General features: G+C 64.4%; 1 protein-coding gene across 1 annotated transcript in view; it reads right to left on the minus strand.

Moving 5' to 3' along the window:
* Positions 1-20,147, minus strand: part of PTCH2 (patched 2) — a 57,146-nt gene that overhangs the window by 14,719 nt on the left and 22,280 nt on the right. The window contains 7 exon segments of the mRNA XM_065553717.1: positions 132-279; positions 881-1,002; positions 2,018-2,213; positions 7,395-7,486; positions 7,966-8,035; positions 8,256-8,400; positions 8,403-8,444. Of these exon segments, the coding sequence (XP_065409789.1) occupies positions 132-279; positions 881-1,002; positions 2,018-2,213; positions 7,395-7,486; positions 7,966-8,035; positions 8,256-8,400; positions 8,403-8,444 (815 nt within the window).

Here is a 20,147-nt window from a genome sequence, read left to right on the forward strand (position 1 = left end):
CCACGGTGAGACATGCACACAGACGTGTGCACAGAGACCCCGCAAGTCCCACCGTGTTGCTCTGTTGATGAGTGGCCACCGCCGTCCCCCTACAGGGTGGGGATCGGCCCCCCGCTCCCAGCCCCTCCTACCTCCACAAACTCCCTCTGCCAGGCCTCCAGGATGGCAGCCGCCTTCTCCTCACTCCAGCCGATGTCCTGGATCTCGTAGTCGTCCCTGAAGTGCTCGTAGAGCTGCCGCGGGCTCATCAGCAGAAACATGCTCTGCAGGGCCTCAGCGCTGCCGGGACAGGACACACCTAAGAGCCCAGCCATGGGACCCCTAGTGCCCAACGGAGCGCCCCAGCCCGGCCCGTGTCCCCCCCGAGCACCCCAGCCCCCAGTGTCCCCCCCTGAGCACCCAGCCCGCCCTGCGTCCCCCCCAGAGCGCCCCAGCCCACCCGCGTCCCCCCCCGAGCGCCCCAGCCCGGCCCGTGTCCCCCCTCCAAGCGCCCCAGCCCACCCCGCGTCCCCCCCGAGCGCCCCAGCCCCGCCCCCACTGTCGTCGTCCCCCCCAGAGCGCCCCATCTGGACGGGCGGCCCTGCCTCCAGTGTCCCCTCCAGAGCACTGCAGCCCGGAAGCCCCCAAACCCCTGGGCTGGCCTAGGTGGAAACCCTGTCCCAGCGACCCCGGCCTGCTTGCTCGAAAGGAAATCCGAGAATCCCAAGCAGCTCGAGGGCAGTGGGTCGGGCGCCCAGGCGGGAGAGAACTCAAAGCGCCTTCGCTCTCCCCGCCACGTCCATTCCCCACCCCGCCGCGTGGGCTCGTCCATGGGAAAGTGACCAGCCCCACACGGGGGGAGCCTGAGGCCCAGGCCTCACCCCCCCGTGCCCACGCTTACCTCAGCAGCCTGCCCTGCGGGTCCTTCGTGGTGCCCCCCAGGATCAGCTCCTCTTGCCAGTGCATGAATTTGCGGGAGAAGCCGTGGCAGCCCCCCGTCAGCTCGGCAGGGATGTCGGGGTCCTGGGGGAAGCAGGGGGTTGGGGTGGGTGAGCCAGGCCGTGCACCTCCCAGGCTCAAAACGTTGTGAGGGGAGCTGGGCCCTCAGCCGCACGGGCGTCACCTTGGCAGGACACGGCCCGAGGCCTCCCAGCTGCTGGCTCCAGCCGCCGGGAGCTGCACCGGGCAGGCGGGAGCTGGGGCAGGGTCCAGGGCACACACACAAGACCCGAGACCGCCCGGCTGGCCCGGCTCTCCAGCTGCCGCGAGCCATCGGGCACGGCTAAAAGTAGGAACTGACTTTGCAGATTCTGCACTTTACTGTGCTGGGGGAGCCAAGCCGCTGGCTCCGGATCGGGGCTGTGGACCCGCAGGGCCCAGTGCTGTCTGCCGGGCGGCAGAGCTAAACCCTGCCAAAGCACTACCTGCCGGCGGAGGGCCCCGCCCTGCAGTGTGTGTGTGTGGGGGGGTCTCTTCGCTCTCCGGTTCCTGCGTCCTGCCAGTCTCAGGAGTCACTGGGCGCGTTGCAAAGGGGTCAACGCAGCCTCAGCAAGGGCTGGGGGACACGGCGCCCAGACAGGGATGGAGACGGAGCAAGGAGAAGCTTCGAGACTTCCCCAATTCCCTGGCAGGGTCAGAGCCGGGGCCACAGGGATGGCCTGTCTGAAATACCCGGCCGGCTCCTCCACGGCTGGCCACGGAGGACACCAGGGAGCAGCTGGTCCCGAATTTCACCATGGCAGTGTCGCCCCCACAGAGCCTGCGAGCTGAACTCACACACACACACACACACACACACACACACACACACACACACACACACACACACACAAGCAGGGACACATACATACACACAGGCAGAGATACACACACAGAAGAGGCAGGCACACACACAGACAGGCAGGGACACACACACAGAAGAGGTAGGGACACACACACACACACACAGGCAGAGATACACACACAGAAGAGGCAGGGACACACACAAGGACACACACACAGGCAGGGACCCCCCGCCCCCGCGTCTGGCGGCACCCACCTGCTGGCTCAGTCTGTTGGGGGCGCTGGCGGGGCACGCGGGCTCGCGGGGGTTGAGGCAGGGCCGCTCCACGTAGGCCTGCCCCACCTGCGCCTTGTCCAGCAGCTCCCGGAAGCCCTCCAGCGAGGTGAACTGGCCTAGCTCCTCCAGCAGCTGCACGGGGTCCAGGTTTGTCCACTGGATGTCCGGCCGCCCCCTGGCGAAACAGGAGCAAGCGCCCAGAGGGTCAGGGCCCTGGACGAACGTCTGGTGATGTGGCCGGGCGGGATCGGGGCCCCCTGCACTGGGCACCTGCCCTCTGGCCATGCCCAGGCTAGTAACGCAGGAGGGTGCCCTCTCGCGGGCCAGGCGGCAGATGGCTGCACACAGGGCTGGTCCCCAGCCACCCAGAAACCTCTGTCCCCAATCCCTGGGTCCCTGACAAACGCCCCTCTCCCTGCGCCCAGGACTCCCCCCTACCCGCTGCAGGAGGGACTAGGGAAAGGGTGGGGTGGGAGCTGTAGCAATGGGGCTGTGAGGATTTGCCAACCCCCTCCCCCCCGTGGGGCTGTGACAGGCCCCTTGCCCCCACCCCCACCCCTTTGCAAGGCGTCTGCCCCCAAAGCCGGCACCAGATGCCAAGTCAAATAGCATGGCTGATCCTGTTACACGCCCCCGGCCCAGCGCTGCACCCGGCCCCTCCTTTGTGCCGCCAGTCAGGGCGATTAGCGCCCGCGCCCTGACGTCTTGATAGAGGGGAGCAGGCCGCTGGGCCGGGGCAGGCGGGGGAAAGCGAGAACCGACTGCAAACTGCCCCCCGGGACCTCCCGCCCCGTTCTGTCCCCCCCTGCAGTCCCCACTTCTCCTGGGCCTCCCCCCATTCCTTGCCCCCCAGCTGCTGATGGCGCAGAGAGGATGTAGCGGGCACAAGGGGACAGCGACTGGCACCTGCCGCTGACATTTGCTTTACAAGCGGGGCAGTGGGGTCCAGTGGGGAAGGAGCTTCTTGGCTCTGCTGCTGACCTGCTGGGTGAGTCCCTTCCCCCATGCCTCAGTTTCCCTCCCACCCTGCGCCAGCCTCTTCTACACAGCGTGTAGGCTGCTTGGAGCAGGGGCTGCTTGCTGCCATGCGTGTGACCTCCCCCCAGCCCCGCCTTGCTGAGGGCAGCCCAGAGCGCATGCCAATGCCCCCCTCTCCCCCTGCACACGGGGAGAGGGCTCCAACCCATGGGCACGAGCGCGGTGGCACAGCCAGGCCCCAGAGATCCCTGGGAAATCACAAAGGGCGGGGGAAGAGCTGGTCCCCTGAAATGCATGGGAGCACCGCGCTGCCTCCCACCCCTGGCCACGCCCTGGGGGGACGGCGTGGGCCCGGGGATGGCCTGGCTCCTCAGCCATCTCCTCACTGTCCCCAGACACAGGGACCCAGCAAAATGCCATTCACTGAAGCCGCCTGGACCCCCAGTGCAGACCATGGGCATGGTCCCAGCCTGCTCCCGGCAGCCCCCCCAGACCGGCTGAGAGCCCCGTCCATCTGGGCTGGGCACGGGGTGAAGGGGGAGCAGCGGGGACCCGCTAGCGCAGGGGCTGCAGGTAGGCAGACCAACAGGAATCCAGCACCCCCTGGTGTGCAGGCAGGAAGTGGGGCACGTCTGAGTGGAGGAGGGGAAGCAATGCCCGGGGTGGAAGGGCTGTTATCAACCCCTCCCTCTCCCAACAGCCTGGCCGCTCACCCCATCCTCTGCCCCGGATCAGGCCCGGGCCAGCTGCCATCCATGCTGTAAAGTAACACCGCGCCAGCCCTGGGATCTGCTGGTCGCCTGGCCCCCACGGGATGGGCCGAGGGAACCCGGCCCGACACCCCCCCCAGCACCGCACGGGGGGCTGCGAACCAAACCTTCGACCCACAGGGCCTGAGAGAGACAGGCCAGGCTAAGGGCACGGCCCAGCGGGACAGGGGCACTCCGCAGAGGGGGCGCCAGCCACACGTCAGCGCCCAACGGACTTGGCCAGCCCGGAGGGACTTCGGCGGCCATGGGGCTGAGGCACAGGGCAGATGGCAAGCGAGAGCTCTGCATAGCTTGGGTAAGTGACACGCCTGTGGGGGGGTTAGGCGGGAAACGTCTCGGAGGCGAGACGCAGGGAAGGGCGACCCGGGCGTCTCCACAAGCTCGGGGAAGAGCGAGCCGGCGAACACACCCCAGAAGGATCTAGCCGGGAGCGACTCTGACTGCGGGGCCGGCTTCCGAGGGCAGGGTGGAGCCCCCTCACCAGAGACGCTGGCCCGGCCCCAGAGGTTGGCCCGTAGGGAACAACCCTGCACTGGCAGTTGGGGATGGGCGTGGTGGGGCCAGACCCCGGCTTCCTCTTCTATGGCCCTGTGGCTAGAGGTGGGCCCAGCCACCGGACGATCGAACTAGCACTAGCCCTGGCCAATGGGCACCAGCCACCCTATGGCCCTGATCTCGGGCTGGCAGAAGCTGGGGTCTCCTGTGCCAAGGACTCGCCTCCTGCTTTGGTCGTGCAGCTCGGTCCAGCCGTGCCGGCTGGCGGGAGGAGGGCACCATGGGCCCCAGCCTCTACATCTGCTTGCTCCAGCTTCCAGCCGGCCGGGCCCAAGGGATTCCAGCGCGTCAGGGAGGATCCAGAGCCGGCCTTTCCTTGGACACGCCAACGCCCTGCCAGGCTCTTCCCAGTGCCCACGGGACCGGCAGCAAAGCAGAGGACGCTGTCCGCAGCCCCGGCCCCACCTCTTGCTCCAGGAGCTGTGCTGAGCCCGAAGCCGCAGCTCCATCCCCGGGCTTGCCGGGAGAGGGGGGAAGGAGACAGCTTTCCACAGCGCGTTCAAACGCTGGGCAGGGGCCTCAGAACCGCCGTGGCTAGGCCAGGCGAGGACGTGGCAGAGATCCCGGTGGGGGAGCCGTTCCCAGTTCCTGCAGACGGCCACACACCCGCACGGGGTCCGAGCCCGCAAGCATCGAGCGCCCTCTCCACTTGCAGCGTCGGCCCCTGAGTAGATCCTGCCTGACGGGCGAAGGGCGTCTCTGGGCCTCGGCTCTGGCCTGCCCTCCGCTGTATTTCCTCTGGAGCCCACGCAGGAGCAGGAAGCCGGGATGGCAGGGTCCGTGCCGGCTGGCAGGGGCCCACGTCGTGTCGGGCGAGTTCTCCTTTCTCATAAAGGAACGAAGGAAAGAAAAACGAGCTCCGGGAGGAGAAAGGAAGAGCGAGATGAGGCGGAGAAGAGCTGGGCATGGGGCAGAAACTCACTGCAATAATTCATGGCGGCTGGCTCGGAACTGGGCTAGCGCTTTGAGCTTCCCACATACCAAACCGCGCTGCTGCCGCTGCCAGAGAGCTCCTTTATCTGCTGCTTCTTGCTTCACTGAGCCAAGCCGGCCCCTTTTGTTTTCCCAGCGATGGCTGCGCTTTGTTCCCCCTCTCGCGGTGGAAGGGGGAAGAGAGACCCCCTCAGCTGGACTGAAGTGGAAGCCGGGGCAGGGGGAAAAGATGGGAGATTTCAGCCCCTCCGCACTGAGACCCGTTCACGTTCAGGATTGGGAGAGAGATCCCCTTTCCCTCCGGCCCAGGGGCTGGGCACAGGGGCAGAAAGGAAGGAAGGAGTGAGGAGCCGGGCCTGGAAGAGGGGTGATCTCACCCCGGCTGTGCCTGCTCCCCGCTCCACTGACAGCTTCGGAGTGCAACCACAAGATCCCCTTTTACCGGCCGGGGTGCTGTGGCTTCCCGGCAGACTCTGACCCCCGGCATGGCAGATCACAGCTCCCCGGCCACGTTTTCCCCTGCCTCCAGCACCCCCTCCTTTTGCCACCCATCCCAAAGTCAAGGGGGCGGGTGGAGTGGCCCAGGCTTTGGGGGGGTTGTTTTACAATCCTTCCCTCCCTTTATCTTCTAGCCCCCAGCCCCCCTTCTCTCCCGCTCTCGTGGGGCAGCAGGCTGAATACCACCACTATTTCATTTGTTGGGCAACTGGCGGCTTTCAGGCGGCATTAGCATGAGAATGCGGGCGCTGCCGTTTGCTGACAAAGGGCCTCGCAGACAAACAGCCGTGTAAACAGAAAGAATGCCAAGTATTGTTCCCCACCCCCCTCCAGACTCCCCCACGCACCCTCGGAGAAACCTGAGGACCAGCCGGGAGAGAGGCGTCAGGGCCCACGACCTGCCAGTGGAGCCCAACGGGGGCTGCTCCGGCAGCTAATGCACCCAGCTGGGAGCTGGGGTCTCCTGCCGGCTCTGGCACTGAGCCGCCAGCCGACCTTGGCCAACTCTCCCCCCCTCAGTTTCTATGTCTGTATAACAGGGACAGCGACACTGACTGCTGACATTCGTCCCCCTCTCCGAGGTGGGTGACTATCGGTGTCCCCACGTACAGGTGGGGAAACCGAGGCACGGGGCAGCACCGCAACTTGCCCAGGGTCACTCAGGGAGGGAGTTGTGGAGCCAGGAACCCAGGAGTCCTGCATTCTGCTGCTCACTCGCAGGGAGGCTTAATTCAAATTCGTGAATAGTGCCTGCAAAACACTCAGGGGTCTCGCAGCCTCTGCACCACCCATCCCTCCAGGGGCAGCGCCAACAGGGCTGGCACACGGGCTGGGCACCGAGGAGCATCAACTCAGCTACACAGCACGGTGCCCCCGGCCCAGGGCCACAGCCTGCACCGTAACCAGGAGGCACTTGGCCCTGCATCACCCGCCAGCCCGACCCATACACAGGGTCACGACCATGCCCTGCCCTGGGGGGAGATCACACGTCTGAGCAGTGAGGGTGCGACCCCCTGCTGGGCCTGCTGCCCTCTGAGCAGCCACGGGCCAGTCCAGGAGCAGATGGAGACATCGCACAGCCTGGTGGGCAGTAACCCTGCCCACGGGGTTGGGCCTACGTGCCCGGGGACTATCGCCATGGGGTGCCCAGCTACTGGAGGGCACTACGGCTTCCCACAGCCTGGATCTGGGGAGGCCCCTGAGAGGGGAGAGGCTGGCTAGGACGCCCAGTGCCCAGGAACCACCTCACAAGCTGGGGGGCACTCAGAAAAGGGCCGGGGGGAGGAGGAGGGCTGTAAAGGGGGCAGCATGCACAGCTGGCTGAGTGGCGGTCAGGGCCCGTGCGAACAGTCTCGAAGAGCCGAGCGGGCACCGACCCCGGTGGGCAGAGAGAAGAGTCCTGCACGGACTAGCTCCTGCAGGGTGGCCGAAGTGGGGTACCGGCACGCCAGGGACCCTGGGCGCTGGTGCAGTAGCTAATTGGCAAGCAGTAACTGGGCAGAGCTGGGCACGTGCGCCGCCCCACCGATACCCCGCCAGCCCAGCCGGGAGCCCGCAGGCAGACCCCACTGGGAAAGGGGGACCCAGCCCCTCCCGCAGAGCAGCAGGGGGAGGGCACTCACGGGAGGTAGGCGGAGCCTCCTTGCAGCTTGGCGCCATCCCAGAAGCAGTCCAGCGGGGTCAGGATCACGCAGGGGAAAAGCTTCTCGATCATCTGGGGGAGGGGGCGACACAAGGGGAGGGATCAGAACCACAGCAGATGCACCATCCCCTGCCGGATCCCCTGCGGCACTATCACCACCTCCTGCACGCTTCTTCCACTGCCGGCTCCGGCCCCCACCTCTCCAGCCCCGGCTTCTCTGCAACTCCACCAGCCTCCCTGGGACCGTCCCGCTACGCAGAGCCAGACCCTGCCCCCTCGCCTCTCTGCGCTGCACACAGCCAGAGCAGGGCCAGGCCTGGACCTCGCACTGGGGCCAGACAAGCTCTGGATCCAACCCAGCCTTTTCCCATTGCCACCGGCCCTGGCAGCCACCGGGCCATGGAGAGCGAGCGCCCCTCGTGCCCCATGCTCTCTGACCAGAGCGTGGGGCCAGCCGCCCTGCAGCGTGGGGCCCAGGCAGCAGGACGTCAGTGATTTCCCGGGCACTTCAGGGCAATTCCCGCCGCGCCGGGCCGGTCCCAGGGCCTCACCCGCTCGATCATGCCGTTCTCAATGATGGGGACGCCGGACTTGTAGCAGATTTTGTTCAAATCCCAGGATCTGGGAAATAAGCAGAGAAATGAAAGGAAGGTGAGAATGGCGGAGGGAGCTGTACGGTGCTGGGCATTGGGGGGGCATCAAGAGAGACAGGGTCATTAGGAAGAGTTAGGAGGGGCAGGGTGTCAGGAGGGGCGGGGGCTGGGGCATCAAGAGGGGCAGGCAGGGTGGAATCCAGACCCTGGGACCCCCATGACCCGCGGCCTTTTTGCGTCACACTCACTTTCCATACAACGAGACCTGCACCTTGCTGGCCGCCAGCGCCACCTCGAGGTGCAGCTCCAGCGCCTCCTGGGTGAGGACGTTCTCCCCTTCCTGTTTCGGGGTCTGGATCAGCATTTGGGACGTGTAGACGGATTCTTCCCCAGCTTCTCTTTCGTGTACCTGAGCTCCTGGCTGACACGGCTGCCGGCTGGGGAGAGAACGAGAGAACGCCAATTAACGCACCGCCCCCGAGGTGGCTGGGGACTCTCCCGGAGCCAGCTCCCCCCAGTGGACGCCCCCTGGAGATGAGACTGGCTGGAGCTCAGCTCTGCACAGAGCACTTGAACGAGGGGACACCCAACGAAATGAGGAGGCAAGAAATTAGAGAACATGTTTTTACACAATGTAAAATTAACCCGTGGAACTCCCTGCCACAGGATATCCCAGAGCTCAGCAGGGGATCAGAAGTTTCTATGGCTCCTGAGACCTGCTGGGCCTACAAATTTACCCCAATTGTGAGCTCAGCTGTAAAAAGTTCATCAGATGTTACAATAACCTAAAATAACCAACATGGGTGAGCAAAGATCCGAAAGGGCGACAGAAAAACAGACTTAGTCTAATCCAAAAGGCCAAGCTGACATCACTCAAGGACTATGCTGAAATGAACAGGCGATGTGCAGCCAGAAGTTAATGTGCCAAAGTTGATATGTCCGATATTAGGCCTAACTGGTGGACAAAATCATGAGGGGCTGGGCTGGCCCTTGGTGGGGTCTTAAAGAAAGTGATTTTGTCTGGAAAGACACAAAGAACAGACAGAGGCTCCTGGCGTGAGCTCCACCATCGTAGCTGCCACCCACACTGCCTCCTGGGGCCCCAGGCCTTTGTCACACTGATCCCGAGACGTGTCCTGACCAGAACAGAGAGAGACAGACTCCGCCAACGTTGCCACCCCATCGGCTCCAGCCGTATCCCAGACGCCAGCTGAGGGGACCGTTCCGACCATCTGTGAGACCATCTAAAGCGACGGTCAGACAAGGGGGCCTTTCCTTCTACGGACGGGCTCCCGTTGATAGGAGCGGCTGCAAGCCGTAGTTTATCTTTGGCGTTTCAAAGGCTTTCGTGGTTTTCCCTTTAACAAAAGGTTAGAAGGGTTTTAAGGGTGCGTTTGCCGTGGCACGAAGAGGGCTGAGTCTCTGTCTACCAAGGCCCGGGGTTTGTTTAACCCTGGACAATGACTGCATTACGTTATGGGGCACCTCCCGCATACACCAAAATAGAAACAGACGAGGAAGCAACCCCCCCACCACCCCTCCCCGGCATGTCCTGCCCAAGCCGCCCCGTGAGCAGGGTTATGCTGCATGCACCCTGTGAACAAGGCACCCCACCGGTAAATACGGACACACGTGTTTGTTTTCTCAGCACCTAGCCCATGACTGCGGTTTGGCCAAACCCACTCGACACCTGAAAACCCCCTGGAGATGCCGCCCTGGCTGGGCAGGACGTCTGGGAACGGACTCGATTCTCAATTCAGCTGTGCTGTCACGTTCCTCCCGCTCATCGGGTGCCCCAAGCCGAGACCCACCCACCCTTCCTGCACTAACACAGAAGTGGGGGAGCCGTGGGACCCTCCATTCAAAGCGAGAGGGATGGGCTCGGAGCGATGGGCTCTTCTTCCCGCCTAGTTGGGACCAGCCGTGGGGTTTCTGTAACGCACTGCACGCTCTCTGGGGCAGGGAACTCTCCTCTCCAGGGTGGGGCCCGGAGCTGGCTGGCCGCTGCACACTGAAACAAACAAACTTTAATTCCTTCTTCTTTGCTGCTCATTAGAGAAGTCAGACTGGCCCGGAGGTCACGGCGTCAGGAATCTGCCAGCCACTGTGACTCGGCTGGGCCAGTCCCTCTGTGCGGGGAAGGGGCACGCTGCGGGTTTGACCCGAATCTCCCTCACGCTCGTTACAAATTTCAATCCACTGACGGCAGCTGGATGCAAAACGCAGACAGCCCACTCCAGCGGGTGGCTGGCACCCCGGGCACACTAACTTCCTTTGCCAGCTTTGAGCCTGAGGGCACGTGGGGAAGAATTTCTGAGCTACCAGCCGGCATTTCAGGATGGCATCAGGCAGCCCTTGCTCCGCAGCGAGGCGGACAGAGGCTGGGATGGCGGCACCGGAGCTGCTCAGACATCCTCTTCGTTTTCCATTCGCTGCCCCTCAGTTCTTCTCAGCTGGGCGGCTGCCAGTTGCCTATTACGCCCTGCACAGGGGCTCAGGGCTGCAGCAGGGAGAGATGCCTCTCCCCAGCACCGACCTGCCGTGCCGGGGCGAGGCACCTAACCCTGCCGGCCCCAGCACCGACCTGCCGCACCGGGTAAAGGCGCCTATCCCTGCCGGCCCTACGCCGACCTGCCGTGCCGGGGCGAGGCGCCTAACCCTGCCGGTCCCAGCACCGACCTGCCGCGCCAGGGCGAGGCGCCTAACCCTGCCGGCCCTACGCCGACCTGCCGCGCCGGGGCGAGGCGCCTAACCCTGCCGGTCCCAGCACCGACCTGCCGCGCCAGGGCGAGGCGCCTAACCCTGCCGGCCCTACGCCGACCTGCCACGCCGGGGCGAGGCGCCTAACCCTGCCGGCCCCAGCACCGACCTGCCGTGCCTGGGAGAGGCGCCTAACCCTGCCGGCCCCAGCACCGACCTGCCGTGCCTGGGAGAGGCGCCTAACCCTGCCGGCCCCAGCACCGACCTGCCACGCCGGGGAGAGGCGCCTCTTCTCCGTCCCAGAACTGCTGCGGCAAGAGAGGGCTGGGGGAGTCCTCTCTCCCCACTGCAGCCCCGGGGCATCCTGCACCTCAACCCCCTCATCCCTGGTCCCACCCCAGAGCCCACCCCCTGCACCCCAACCCTCTGTCCCAGCCCTGAGCCCCCTCCCTCACCATGAACCCCTCATCCCCGGCCCCACCCCAGAGCCTGCACCCCCAGCCGGAGCCCTCACCCCCTGCACCCGAATCCTCTGTCCCAGCCCTGAGCCCCCTCCCGCACCCTGAACCCATCAGCCCCACTCCCACCACACATCACCTCCATATTGGTGCACATAGCAAAATTCATTCCGCACATGGATGTAAAAAATTAGAGGAACCACTGGTCCAGGCCCATGTCAACATCAGCCCTGCGGCTGCAGCCGGGGACGGACACGTCTTCAGCCCCTCTCACACAGCCCACGCTCACCGTCTCCAGCCGCTCACTGTGTCCCACCTGCACCCCTGTAGCCAGCCCAGAGCGTTCCTCGCGTCGCCCCGTCTGACGCACACTGGAGAGGGTTTGGTCCCTTTGGTTTGTCTCTGCTCCTGCCCCACCCAGCCGCGGGGCCAGAGTTTCTCATTTCTGCAGATCACTCCTTTGATCCCCCACACAAGGCGACTGCAACTTTTTTATCGAGTTCGTCTTTGCCTCCGTCTGACCACGACGGAGCCATTTCCTGCCCTTTCCCACGTGAGCACCTGGCCAGTTCACCGCGCTGCTGAGCGGCCAGTCTCCATAACGTTCCCATCTCCCGTTGGAGGAACAATCCGCTTTCCCTCCACTCCCTGCAGCCCCAGGCCGAAGACACACACCGCCGAGCGGCCCTGCTCCCCACTAGCCCATCTGCCGAACTGACTAGCACCTTTCACCAGTCCCGCGCTTAGAACAACCTTGTGAATTCAACCCAGTGGAAACCGGAAAAGCAGATTTATCCAGAACTACCTCAGCAGGTGCCGGCTGGGCCCACTGTCCAGCAACTCCTAGATTCAGGCAGACCCAGCCCCTCCTCTGACGGGCCCCCCACTCCCTTCCTGGCTCCCCGGCCCGAACAGCGCTATTCCCTGCGTCTCCCCCTCCAGCACAGAGAACCTGGGGGGGGGGGAACGCTGCAGGTGCGTTCCCAGCTCTGCCACGGGACATTGGGCAAGGCTCCCCCTCTGTCCAGCACCAAATTTCCTCCTCCCTGGGGTGGCGGCAGGCTGCGGGGGTGCTGTGATGAAAGGGGAAAGGTGTGGGTGCTATCGCTCTTCCCCCAACCAGCCAGGGGCCCTCACATTTCTGTCCACCTGAGACAGACCATAGCAATGGCAGGCCCAGGATAGGAGGGGACGCCCCTTAGAACAGGACGGGACGGGACACCCTGCAGAACACCCCAGGAACAGGCCCAGGAAGGGATGGGGTACACCACAGAACAGGCCAGGGACACCCCACGGAACAGGCGGGGGATGCCCCATGGAATGGGACTGGGACGGGACGCCATGCGGAATGGAGCACCTCAAGGAATGGGACTGGGACAGGACGCCTTGCAGAACAGAGCACCCCACGGAACAGGCAAGGGACGGGACGCCATGCAGAAAGGAGCACCCCACGGAACAGGCGGGGGACGGGATGCCATCCAGTCCTGTTCCGTGGGGTGCGTCCCGTCCCCCGGCCGTTCCGTGGGGTGCTCCGTTCTGCATGGCGTCCCGTCCCCTGCCCGTTCCGTGGGGTGCTCCATTCTGCATGGCGTCCCGTCCCCTGCCTGTTCCGTGGGGTGCTCCGTTCTGCATGGCGTCCCGTCCCCTGCCCGTTCCGTGGGGTGCTCCGTTCTGCATGGCGTCCTGTCCCAGTCCCGTTCCGGGAGCACCCCACGGAACAGGACTGGGACGGGACGCCATGCAGAATGCAGCACCCCAAGGAACGGGACTGGGACAGGACGCCATGCAGAACGGGGCACCCCACGGAACGGCCGGGGGACGGGACGCCATGCAGAACGGGGCACCCCACGGAACAGGTGGGGGACGGGATGCCATGCAGAACGGAGCACCCCACGGAACAGGACTGGGACGGGACGCCATGCAGAATGCAGCACCCCAAGGAACGGGACTGGGACAGGACGCCATGCAGAACGGAGCACCCCACGGAACGGGCAGGGGACGGGACACCATGCAGAACGGAGCACCCCACGGAACGGCCGGGGGACGGGACGCCATGCAGAACGGAGCACCCCACGGAACAGGCAAGGGACGGGACGCCATGCAGAACGGGGCACCCCACGGAACAGGCGGGGGACGGGACGCCTTGCAGAACAGAGCACCCCACGGAACAGGCAAGGGACGGGACGCCATGCAGAAAGGAGCACCCCACGGAACAGGCAAGGGACGGGACGCCATGCAGAAAGGAGCACCCCGTGGAACGGGCGGGGGACGGGACGCCATGCAGAACGGGGCACCCCACGGAACAGGCAAGGGACGGGACGCCATGCAGAAAGGAGCACCCCACGGAACAGGCAAGGGACGGGACGCCATGCAGAAAGGAGCACCCCGTGGAACGGGCGGGGGACGGGACGCCATGCAGAACGGGGCACCCCACGGAACAGGCGGGGGACGGGATGCCATGCAGAACGGAGCACCCCATGGAACGGGCAAGGGACAGGACGCCATGCAGAACGGGGCACCCCACGGAATGGCCGGGGGACAGGACGCCATGCAGAACGGGGCACCCCACGGAACAGGTGGGGGACAAGATGCCATGCAGAACGGGGCACCCCACGGAACAGGCGGGGGACGGGACGCCTTGCAGAACAGAGCACCCCACGGAACAGGCAAGGGACGGGACGCCATGCAGAAAGGAGCACCCCACGGAACAGGCAAGGGACGGGACGCCATGCAGAAAGGAGCACCCCGTGGAACGGGCGGGGGACGGGACGCCATGCAGAACGGGGCACCCCACGGAACAGGCAAGGGACGGGACGCCATGCAGAAAGGAGCACCCCACGGAACAGGCAAGGGACGGGACGCCATGCAGAAAGGAGCACCCCGTGGAACGGGCGGGGGACGGGACGCCATGCAGAACGGGGCACCCCACGGAACAGGCGGGGGACGGGATGCCATGCAGAACGGAGCACCCCATGGAACGGGCAAGGGACGGGACGCCATGCAGAACGGGGCACCCCACGGAACGGCCGGGGGACAGGACGCCATGCAGAACGGGGCACCCCACGGAACAGGTGGGGGACAAGATGCCATGCAGAACGGAGCACCCCAAGGAACGGGACTGGGACAGGACGCCATGCAGAACGGAGCACCCCACGGAACGGGCAGGGGACGGGACGCCATGCAGAACGGAGCACCCCACGGAACGGCCGGGGGACGGGACGCCATGCAGAACGGGGCACCCCACGGAACAGGCGGGGGACGGGATGCCATGCAGAACGGAGCACCCCACGGAACAGGCAAGAGACGGGACGCCATGCAGAACGGGGCACCCCACGGAACAGGCGGGGGACGGGACGCCATGCAGAACGGGGCACCCCACGGAACGGCCGGGGGACAGGACGCCATGCAGAACGGGGCACCCCACGGAACAGGTGGGGGACAAGATGCCATGCAGAACGGAGCACCCCAAGGAACGGGACTGGGACAGGACGCCATGCAGAACGGAGCACCCCACGGAACGGGCAGGGGACGGGACGCCATGCAGAACGGAGCACCCCACGGAACGGGCAAGGGACGGGACGCCATGCAGAACGGGGCACCCCACGGAACGGCCGGGGGACGGGACGCCATGCAGAACGGGGCACCCCACGGAACAGGCGGGGGACGGGATGCCATGCAGAACGGAGCACCCCACGGAACAGGCAAGAGACGGGACGCCATGCAGAACGGGGCACCCCACGGAACAGGCGGGGGACGGGACGCCATGCAGAACGGGGCACCCCACGGAACGGGCGGGGGATGGGACGCCATGCAGAACGGGGCTGTTGCGGATTGTGGGGGAGTTAGGGCCCTGCACCCCCGGCTTCCTGCGATTCACCATGACTCTCAGCCAGCCAGTAAAGCAGAAGGTTTATTTGGATGACAGGAATACAGTCCAAGACAGGTCTTGCAGGCACAGACAACAGGGCCCCCCTCAGTTAGGTCCAGCTTGGGGTCCCAGGGCATCCCAGCCCACCCCCCTCGGGGGGTCAGAGCCATCTCTGCCTCCCAGCCATCTCTCCAGCCTGCTTCCCGCACTCTGCCTTCAGCGACCCCTCCCACAGCCTTTGTTCAGTTTCCGGGCCCCGGAGTCATCTGACCTCCAACCCCCTCCTGGGTTCTCATGTTACAAGCTCAGGTATGTTCCCTTGGGCCGGCTCCCATCCCCCGATGCAGACCATCCTAGTCACACTCCCCTGTCAGCATTCACACACCACAGTAAGAACAGTCCCAGTTCGTCACATCTCTCCCCCCTTCGAGACCGAACTGAGCAGGGTCACTTTAGCCAGTGACCCGGGGAAGTTCGAACCTACCCCCGTTCCCATGGATGCCCCCGCATCCCTCCAGTTCCTTGGTGGGAGTTACACCAGGCCCCTTCCGTTCCACGCCCCCCCTTAGGTCGGGGGTGCTTGATGGCACTCGCAGTTCGCATGTGGGAAGGTTTATGCGGCCTGTGCCCTTTTCCCACCCCCATACCTCTGGGGTTCCAACTGGGCTGTGGTCTTCTCCCAGCGCTCCAGTCTGGAGGTCTGTGCTTTGGGCTCTCTTGGTTTAGAGCCGCCCTTTTAACCTTGGCCACCCTCTGGAAAGGATCCTTTATGCTGGGCAAGGGTCCTAAAGCTGTTTTCCCCTTGTCCCAGGCCTTCCTCCCCCTCTGACAGGGGTCACAGGATCCGCAGTACTGTCGGACAGTAACAAAGACCCCAGGCCAGTAAAAGCTCCGTAGCAGCCTCTGCTGGGTACGCCAGGTTCCCTGGTGCCCTGAGAGGGGAATGTCATGGGCCCGGCACAGCAGCTGGCGGCGATACTTCTGGGGTACCACCAGCTGCCTCCTGATCCCCCCTGACTCCATTTTCCCTGGGGGAGCCCATTCTCGGTACAGGAACCCCTTCTCCCACAGGAACCTTTTCCGGCCACCTCGTTCCATGGTCTGTACCGCATTGAGGTCGGCCAGGTCCCTTATTTTCCGCAAGGAGGGGTCTCTCTGTAGCTCGGCCTGGAACTCAGCAGCTGGGACAGGGATGGCCACCTGCTCTTTCTCGCCCGCTGGGTCCGAAGCTGCAGCCTCCCTGAGCCGCGTCCCTGGGCGTTCCCTCCCCACCAGGTTAGGGTCCTGCGCCTCAGGCAAGGCACCCCCCCCAAGGCCAGGGCGCAGGGCCCCTCGCCGGCTCTGACTGCGGGTCACAACCAGTGCCTTTTGGGGGTTGCTTGGCCAGTTCTCCAGGTCCCCCCCCATCAATACCTCAGTGGGCAAATACGGGTGTACCCCCACATCCTTGGGGCCCTCCTTGGCCCCCCACTTCAGGTGTACCCTTGCCACGGGCACTTTGACTGGTGTTCCGCCCACCCCCGTCAGGGTCAGGTAGGAATTGGGCACCACCTGATCTGGGGCCACCACCTCGGGCCGGGCCAGCGTCACCTCTGCGCCCGTATCCCAGTATCCATTGACCTTCCTCCCATCCACCTCCAGGGGAACAAGGTACTCTCTCCGGAGGGACAGCCCCGCGCCCACCGTATAAACCAAAAACCCTGAGTCTGGAGCATCCAGCCCCCTAGAGGAGCTGGCCTGGGGCCCTTCTCTCTCTTGAGCAGTTGATAAGCTGCCAGCCCCTCTTGCGTGAGAAGCCTGCCCCTCGTCCGTCTGGGCCTCTGTGACGAACTGGGACTGTTCTTGCTGGGGTGTGTGAATGCTGACAGGGGAGTGTGACTAGGATGGTCTGCATCGGGGGATGGGAGCCGGCCCAAGGGAACATACCTGAGCTTGTAACATGAGAACCCAGGAGGGGGTTGGAGGTCAGATGACTCCGGGGCCCGGGAAACTGAACAAAGGCGGTGGGAGGGGTCGCTAAAGGCAGAGTGCGGGAAGAGGGCTGGAAGCGAGCTGGAGAGATGGCTGGGAGACAGAGATGGCTCTGACCCCCCAAGGGGGGTGGGCTGGCATGCCCTGGGACCCCAAGCTGGACCTAACTGAGGGGGGCCCTGTTGTCTGTGCCTGCAAGACCTGTCTTGGACTGTATTCCTGTCATCCAAATAAACCTTCTGCTTTACTGGCTGGCTGAGAGTCATGGTGAATCGCAGGAAGCCGGGGGTGCAGGGCCCTGAGTCCCCCAATACTCCGTGACAACTGGTGGCAGCGGCGGGATCTACTGCACCCCGTAGACGGCGCTTCCTGCAGTAAGTGACTGGGGAGCAGTAAAACGAAGGGGGATTGACGGGGACCAGGCACGCTGAAGAGTGGGAGAGAGACGGTTATTACCCCTGGGAGTGTGTGACCAGCGAGAAGGACTTTTGCAGTAACAGGGTCCCCCGGGGGGATCGCAGCGAGTGGTCCCAGGGGCGGAGGAGTCTGCAGCTCGACCCTGGCAGAGAGGTGGTGACCTCGAGAAGGGCTGGCACACTAGGGGTCCCCCTGGGAACTGTGGGGAGCTGTGAGCACACAGGCCGGTGAGTGGCCAGCAGGAAGATGTATGCCCAGCGGCTTAAGAGCGACCTGGTGGAGCTGTGCAAGCAGAGGCGGCTGCGCATTGGGAGGCTCACCAAAGAACAGCTCATTGCCCAGCTGGAGGCGGAAGATCGCGCGAATGAACCGATCCCTGTGTCTCAGGGAAGCAGCCTGGCAAATGCAGCGCAGGCACCAGTGTCTGTCCCAGCTGGGAGTGGTCAGCCGGCTGCTGAGGGCTTCCCGAGACCCCTCCTTCCTATGCCTAGGGGAAGGGTGGGGAGGAGCCCAGCAAATACCGAAGGCGCCGTGACCCCCCCGGCCAGCAGGGGGTCCCCCCGGCGAAGCTCGCCGGCCAGCAGAGGATCCTCCCGGCGACGTTCAGCATCCGGGGAGCGGAATTGGCTGGAATGGGAGAAAGAGCTAAAACTGAGGGAGCTGGAGGATCGTGAACAACAGAGACAGCATGAAGAGAGACAGCGTCAGCATGAACGGGAGGAGAAAGAGAGACAGCATCAGCGTGAACGGGAGGAGAATGAGAGACAGAGACAGGAGAATGAGAGACAGAGACAGGAGAATGAGAGACAGCATCAGCGTGAACTGGAACTGGCGAGATTGAAGGGCAGCGAACCCCCGGCTGCGGTGAGTGAGGGGGGACCCAGGACTGCACGGAGCTTTGATAAGTGCATCATGGCCCCATACAAGGAGGGGGAGGACATGGATGACTTCCTGGAGGCCTTTGAGACGGCCTGCGAGCTGCACCGGGTGGATCCCGCGGACAGACTCCGGGTCCTTACCCCCTTACTGGACCCCAAATCCGTGGCATTGTACCGCCAACTGGGAGAGGCAGAGAAAGGGGACTACGAACTATTCAAAAAGGCCCTGCTACGTGAGTTTGGGCTGACTCCTGAGATGTACCGGGAAAGGTTCCGGAGTCAAGATAAAACCCCTGAGATCTCATATCTGCAACTAGCCGTCCGCATGGAAAGATACGCCAGCAAGTGGGCTGGCGGGGCCCAGACGAAGGAGGACCTGATTAAACTGCTGGTACTGGAGCAACTGTATGAGCGGTGCCCATCCGACCTGAGGCTGTGGTTGGTGGACAGAAAGCCAGAGAACCCGCGACACGCCGGGCAGCTGGCTGATGAGTTTGTAAAGAGCCGGTCAGGGGGTGGCAGGGAGGAGCCCCAAAGGAACAGGCCCGCCGTGATGCAGAGAGAGAGTCACCCTGGGACCTCCCAAAGAGGGAATATGGGGAATCCCCTCCCACGGGGAATGCCCAGCGTCAGGGACAACCGACCGGCTCGAGGGGACCCACAGGACATGAGCTGCTATTACTGCGGCCGAAGAGGCCACGTTCGGGCCCAGTGCCCCAAGCTCAAGGACAGACTGAGCAGACCGAACCCGCATAGGGTTAACTTGGTAGAGGCCCAGACGGACGAGGGGCAGGCTTCTCACGCAAGAGGGGCTGGCAGCTTATCAACTGCTCAAGAGAGAGAAGGGCCCCAGGCCAGCTCCTCTAGGGGGCTGGATGCCCCAGACTCAGGGTTTTTGGTTTATACGGTGGGCGCGGGGCTGTCCCTCCGGAGAGAGTACCTTGTTCCCCTGGAGGTGGATGGGAGGAAGGTCAATGGATACTGGGATACGGGCGCAGAGGTGACGCTGGCCCGGCCCGAGGTGGTGGCCCCAGATCAGGTGGTGCCCAACTCCTACCTGACCCTGACGGGGGTGGGCGGAACACCAGTCAAAGTGCCCGTGGCAAGGGTACACCTGAAGTGGGGGGCCAAGGAGGGCCCCAAGGATGTGGGGGTACACCCGTATTTGCCCACTGAGGTATTGATGGGGGGGGACCTGGAGAACTGGCCAAGCAACCCCCAAAAGGCACTGGTTGTGACCCGCAGTCAGAGCCGGCGAGGGGCCCTGCGCCCTGGCCTTGGGGGGGGTGCCTTGCCTGAGGCGCAGGACCCTAACCTGGTGGGGAGGGAACGCCCAGGGACACGGCTCAAGGAGGCTGCAGCTTCAGACCCAGCGGGCGAGAAAGAGCAGGTGGCCATCCCTGTCCCAGCTGCTGAGTTCCAGGCCGAGTTACAGAGAGACCCCTCCTTGCGGAAGATAAGGGACCTGGCCGACCTCAATGCGGTACAGACCATGGGACGAGGTGGCCGGAAAAGATTCCTGTGGGAGAAGGGGTTCCTGTACCGAGAATGGGCTCCCCCAGGGAAAATGGAGTCAGGGGGGATCAGGAGGCAGCTGGTGGTACCCCAGAAGTATCGCCGCCAGCTGCTGTGCCGGGCCCATGACATTCCCCTCTCAGGGCACCAGGGAACCTGGCGTACCCAGCAGAGGCTGCTACGGAGCTTTTACTGGCCTGGGGTCTTTGTTACTGTCCGACAGTACTGCGGATCCTGTAACCCCTGTCAGAGGGGGAGGAAGGCCTGGGACAAGGGGAAAACAGCTTTAGGACCCTTGCCCAGCATAAAGGATCCTTTCCGGAGGGTGGCCAA

This window comes from Chrysemys picta, chromosome 8 (assembly GCF_011386835.1).
Source record: "Chrysemys picta bellii isolate R12L10 chromosome 8, ASM1138683v2, whole genome shotgun sequence".
NCBI classification, from domain to species: domain Eukaryota; kingdom Metazoa; phylum Chordata; order Testudines; family Emydidae; genus Chrysemys; species Chrysemys picta.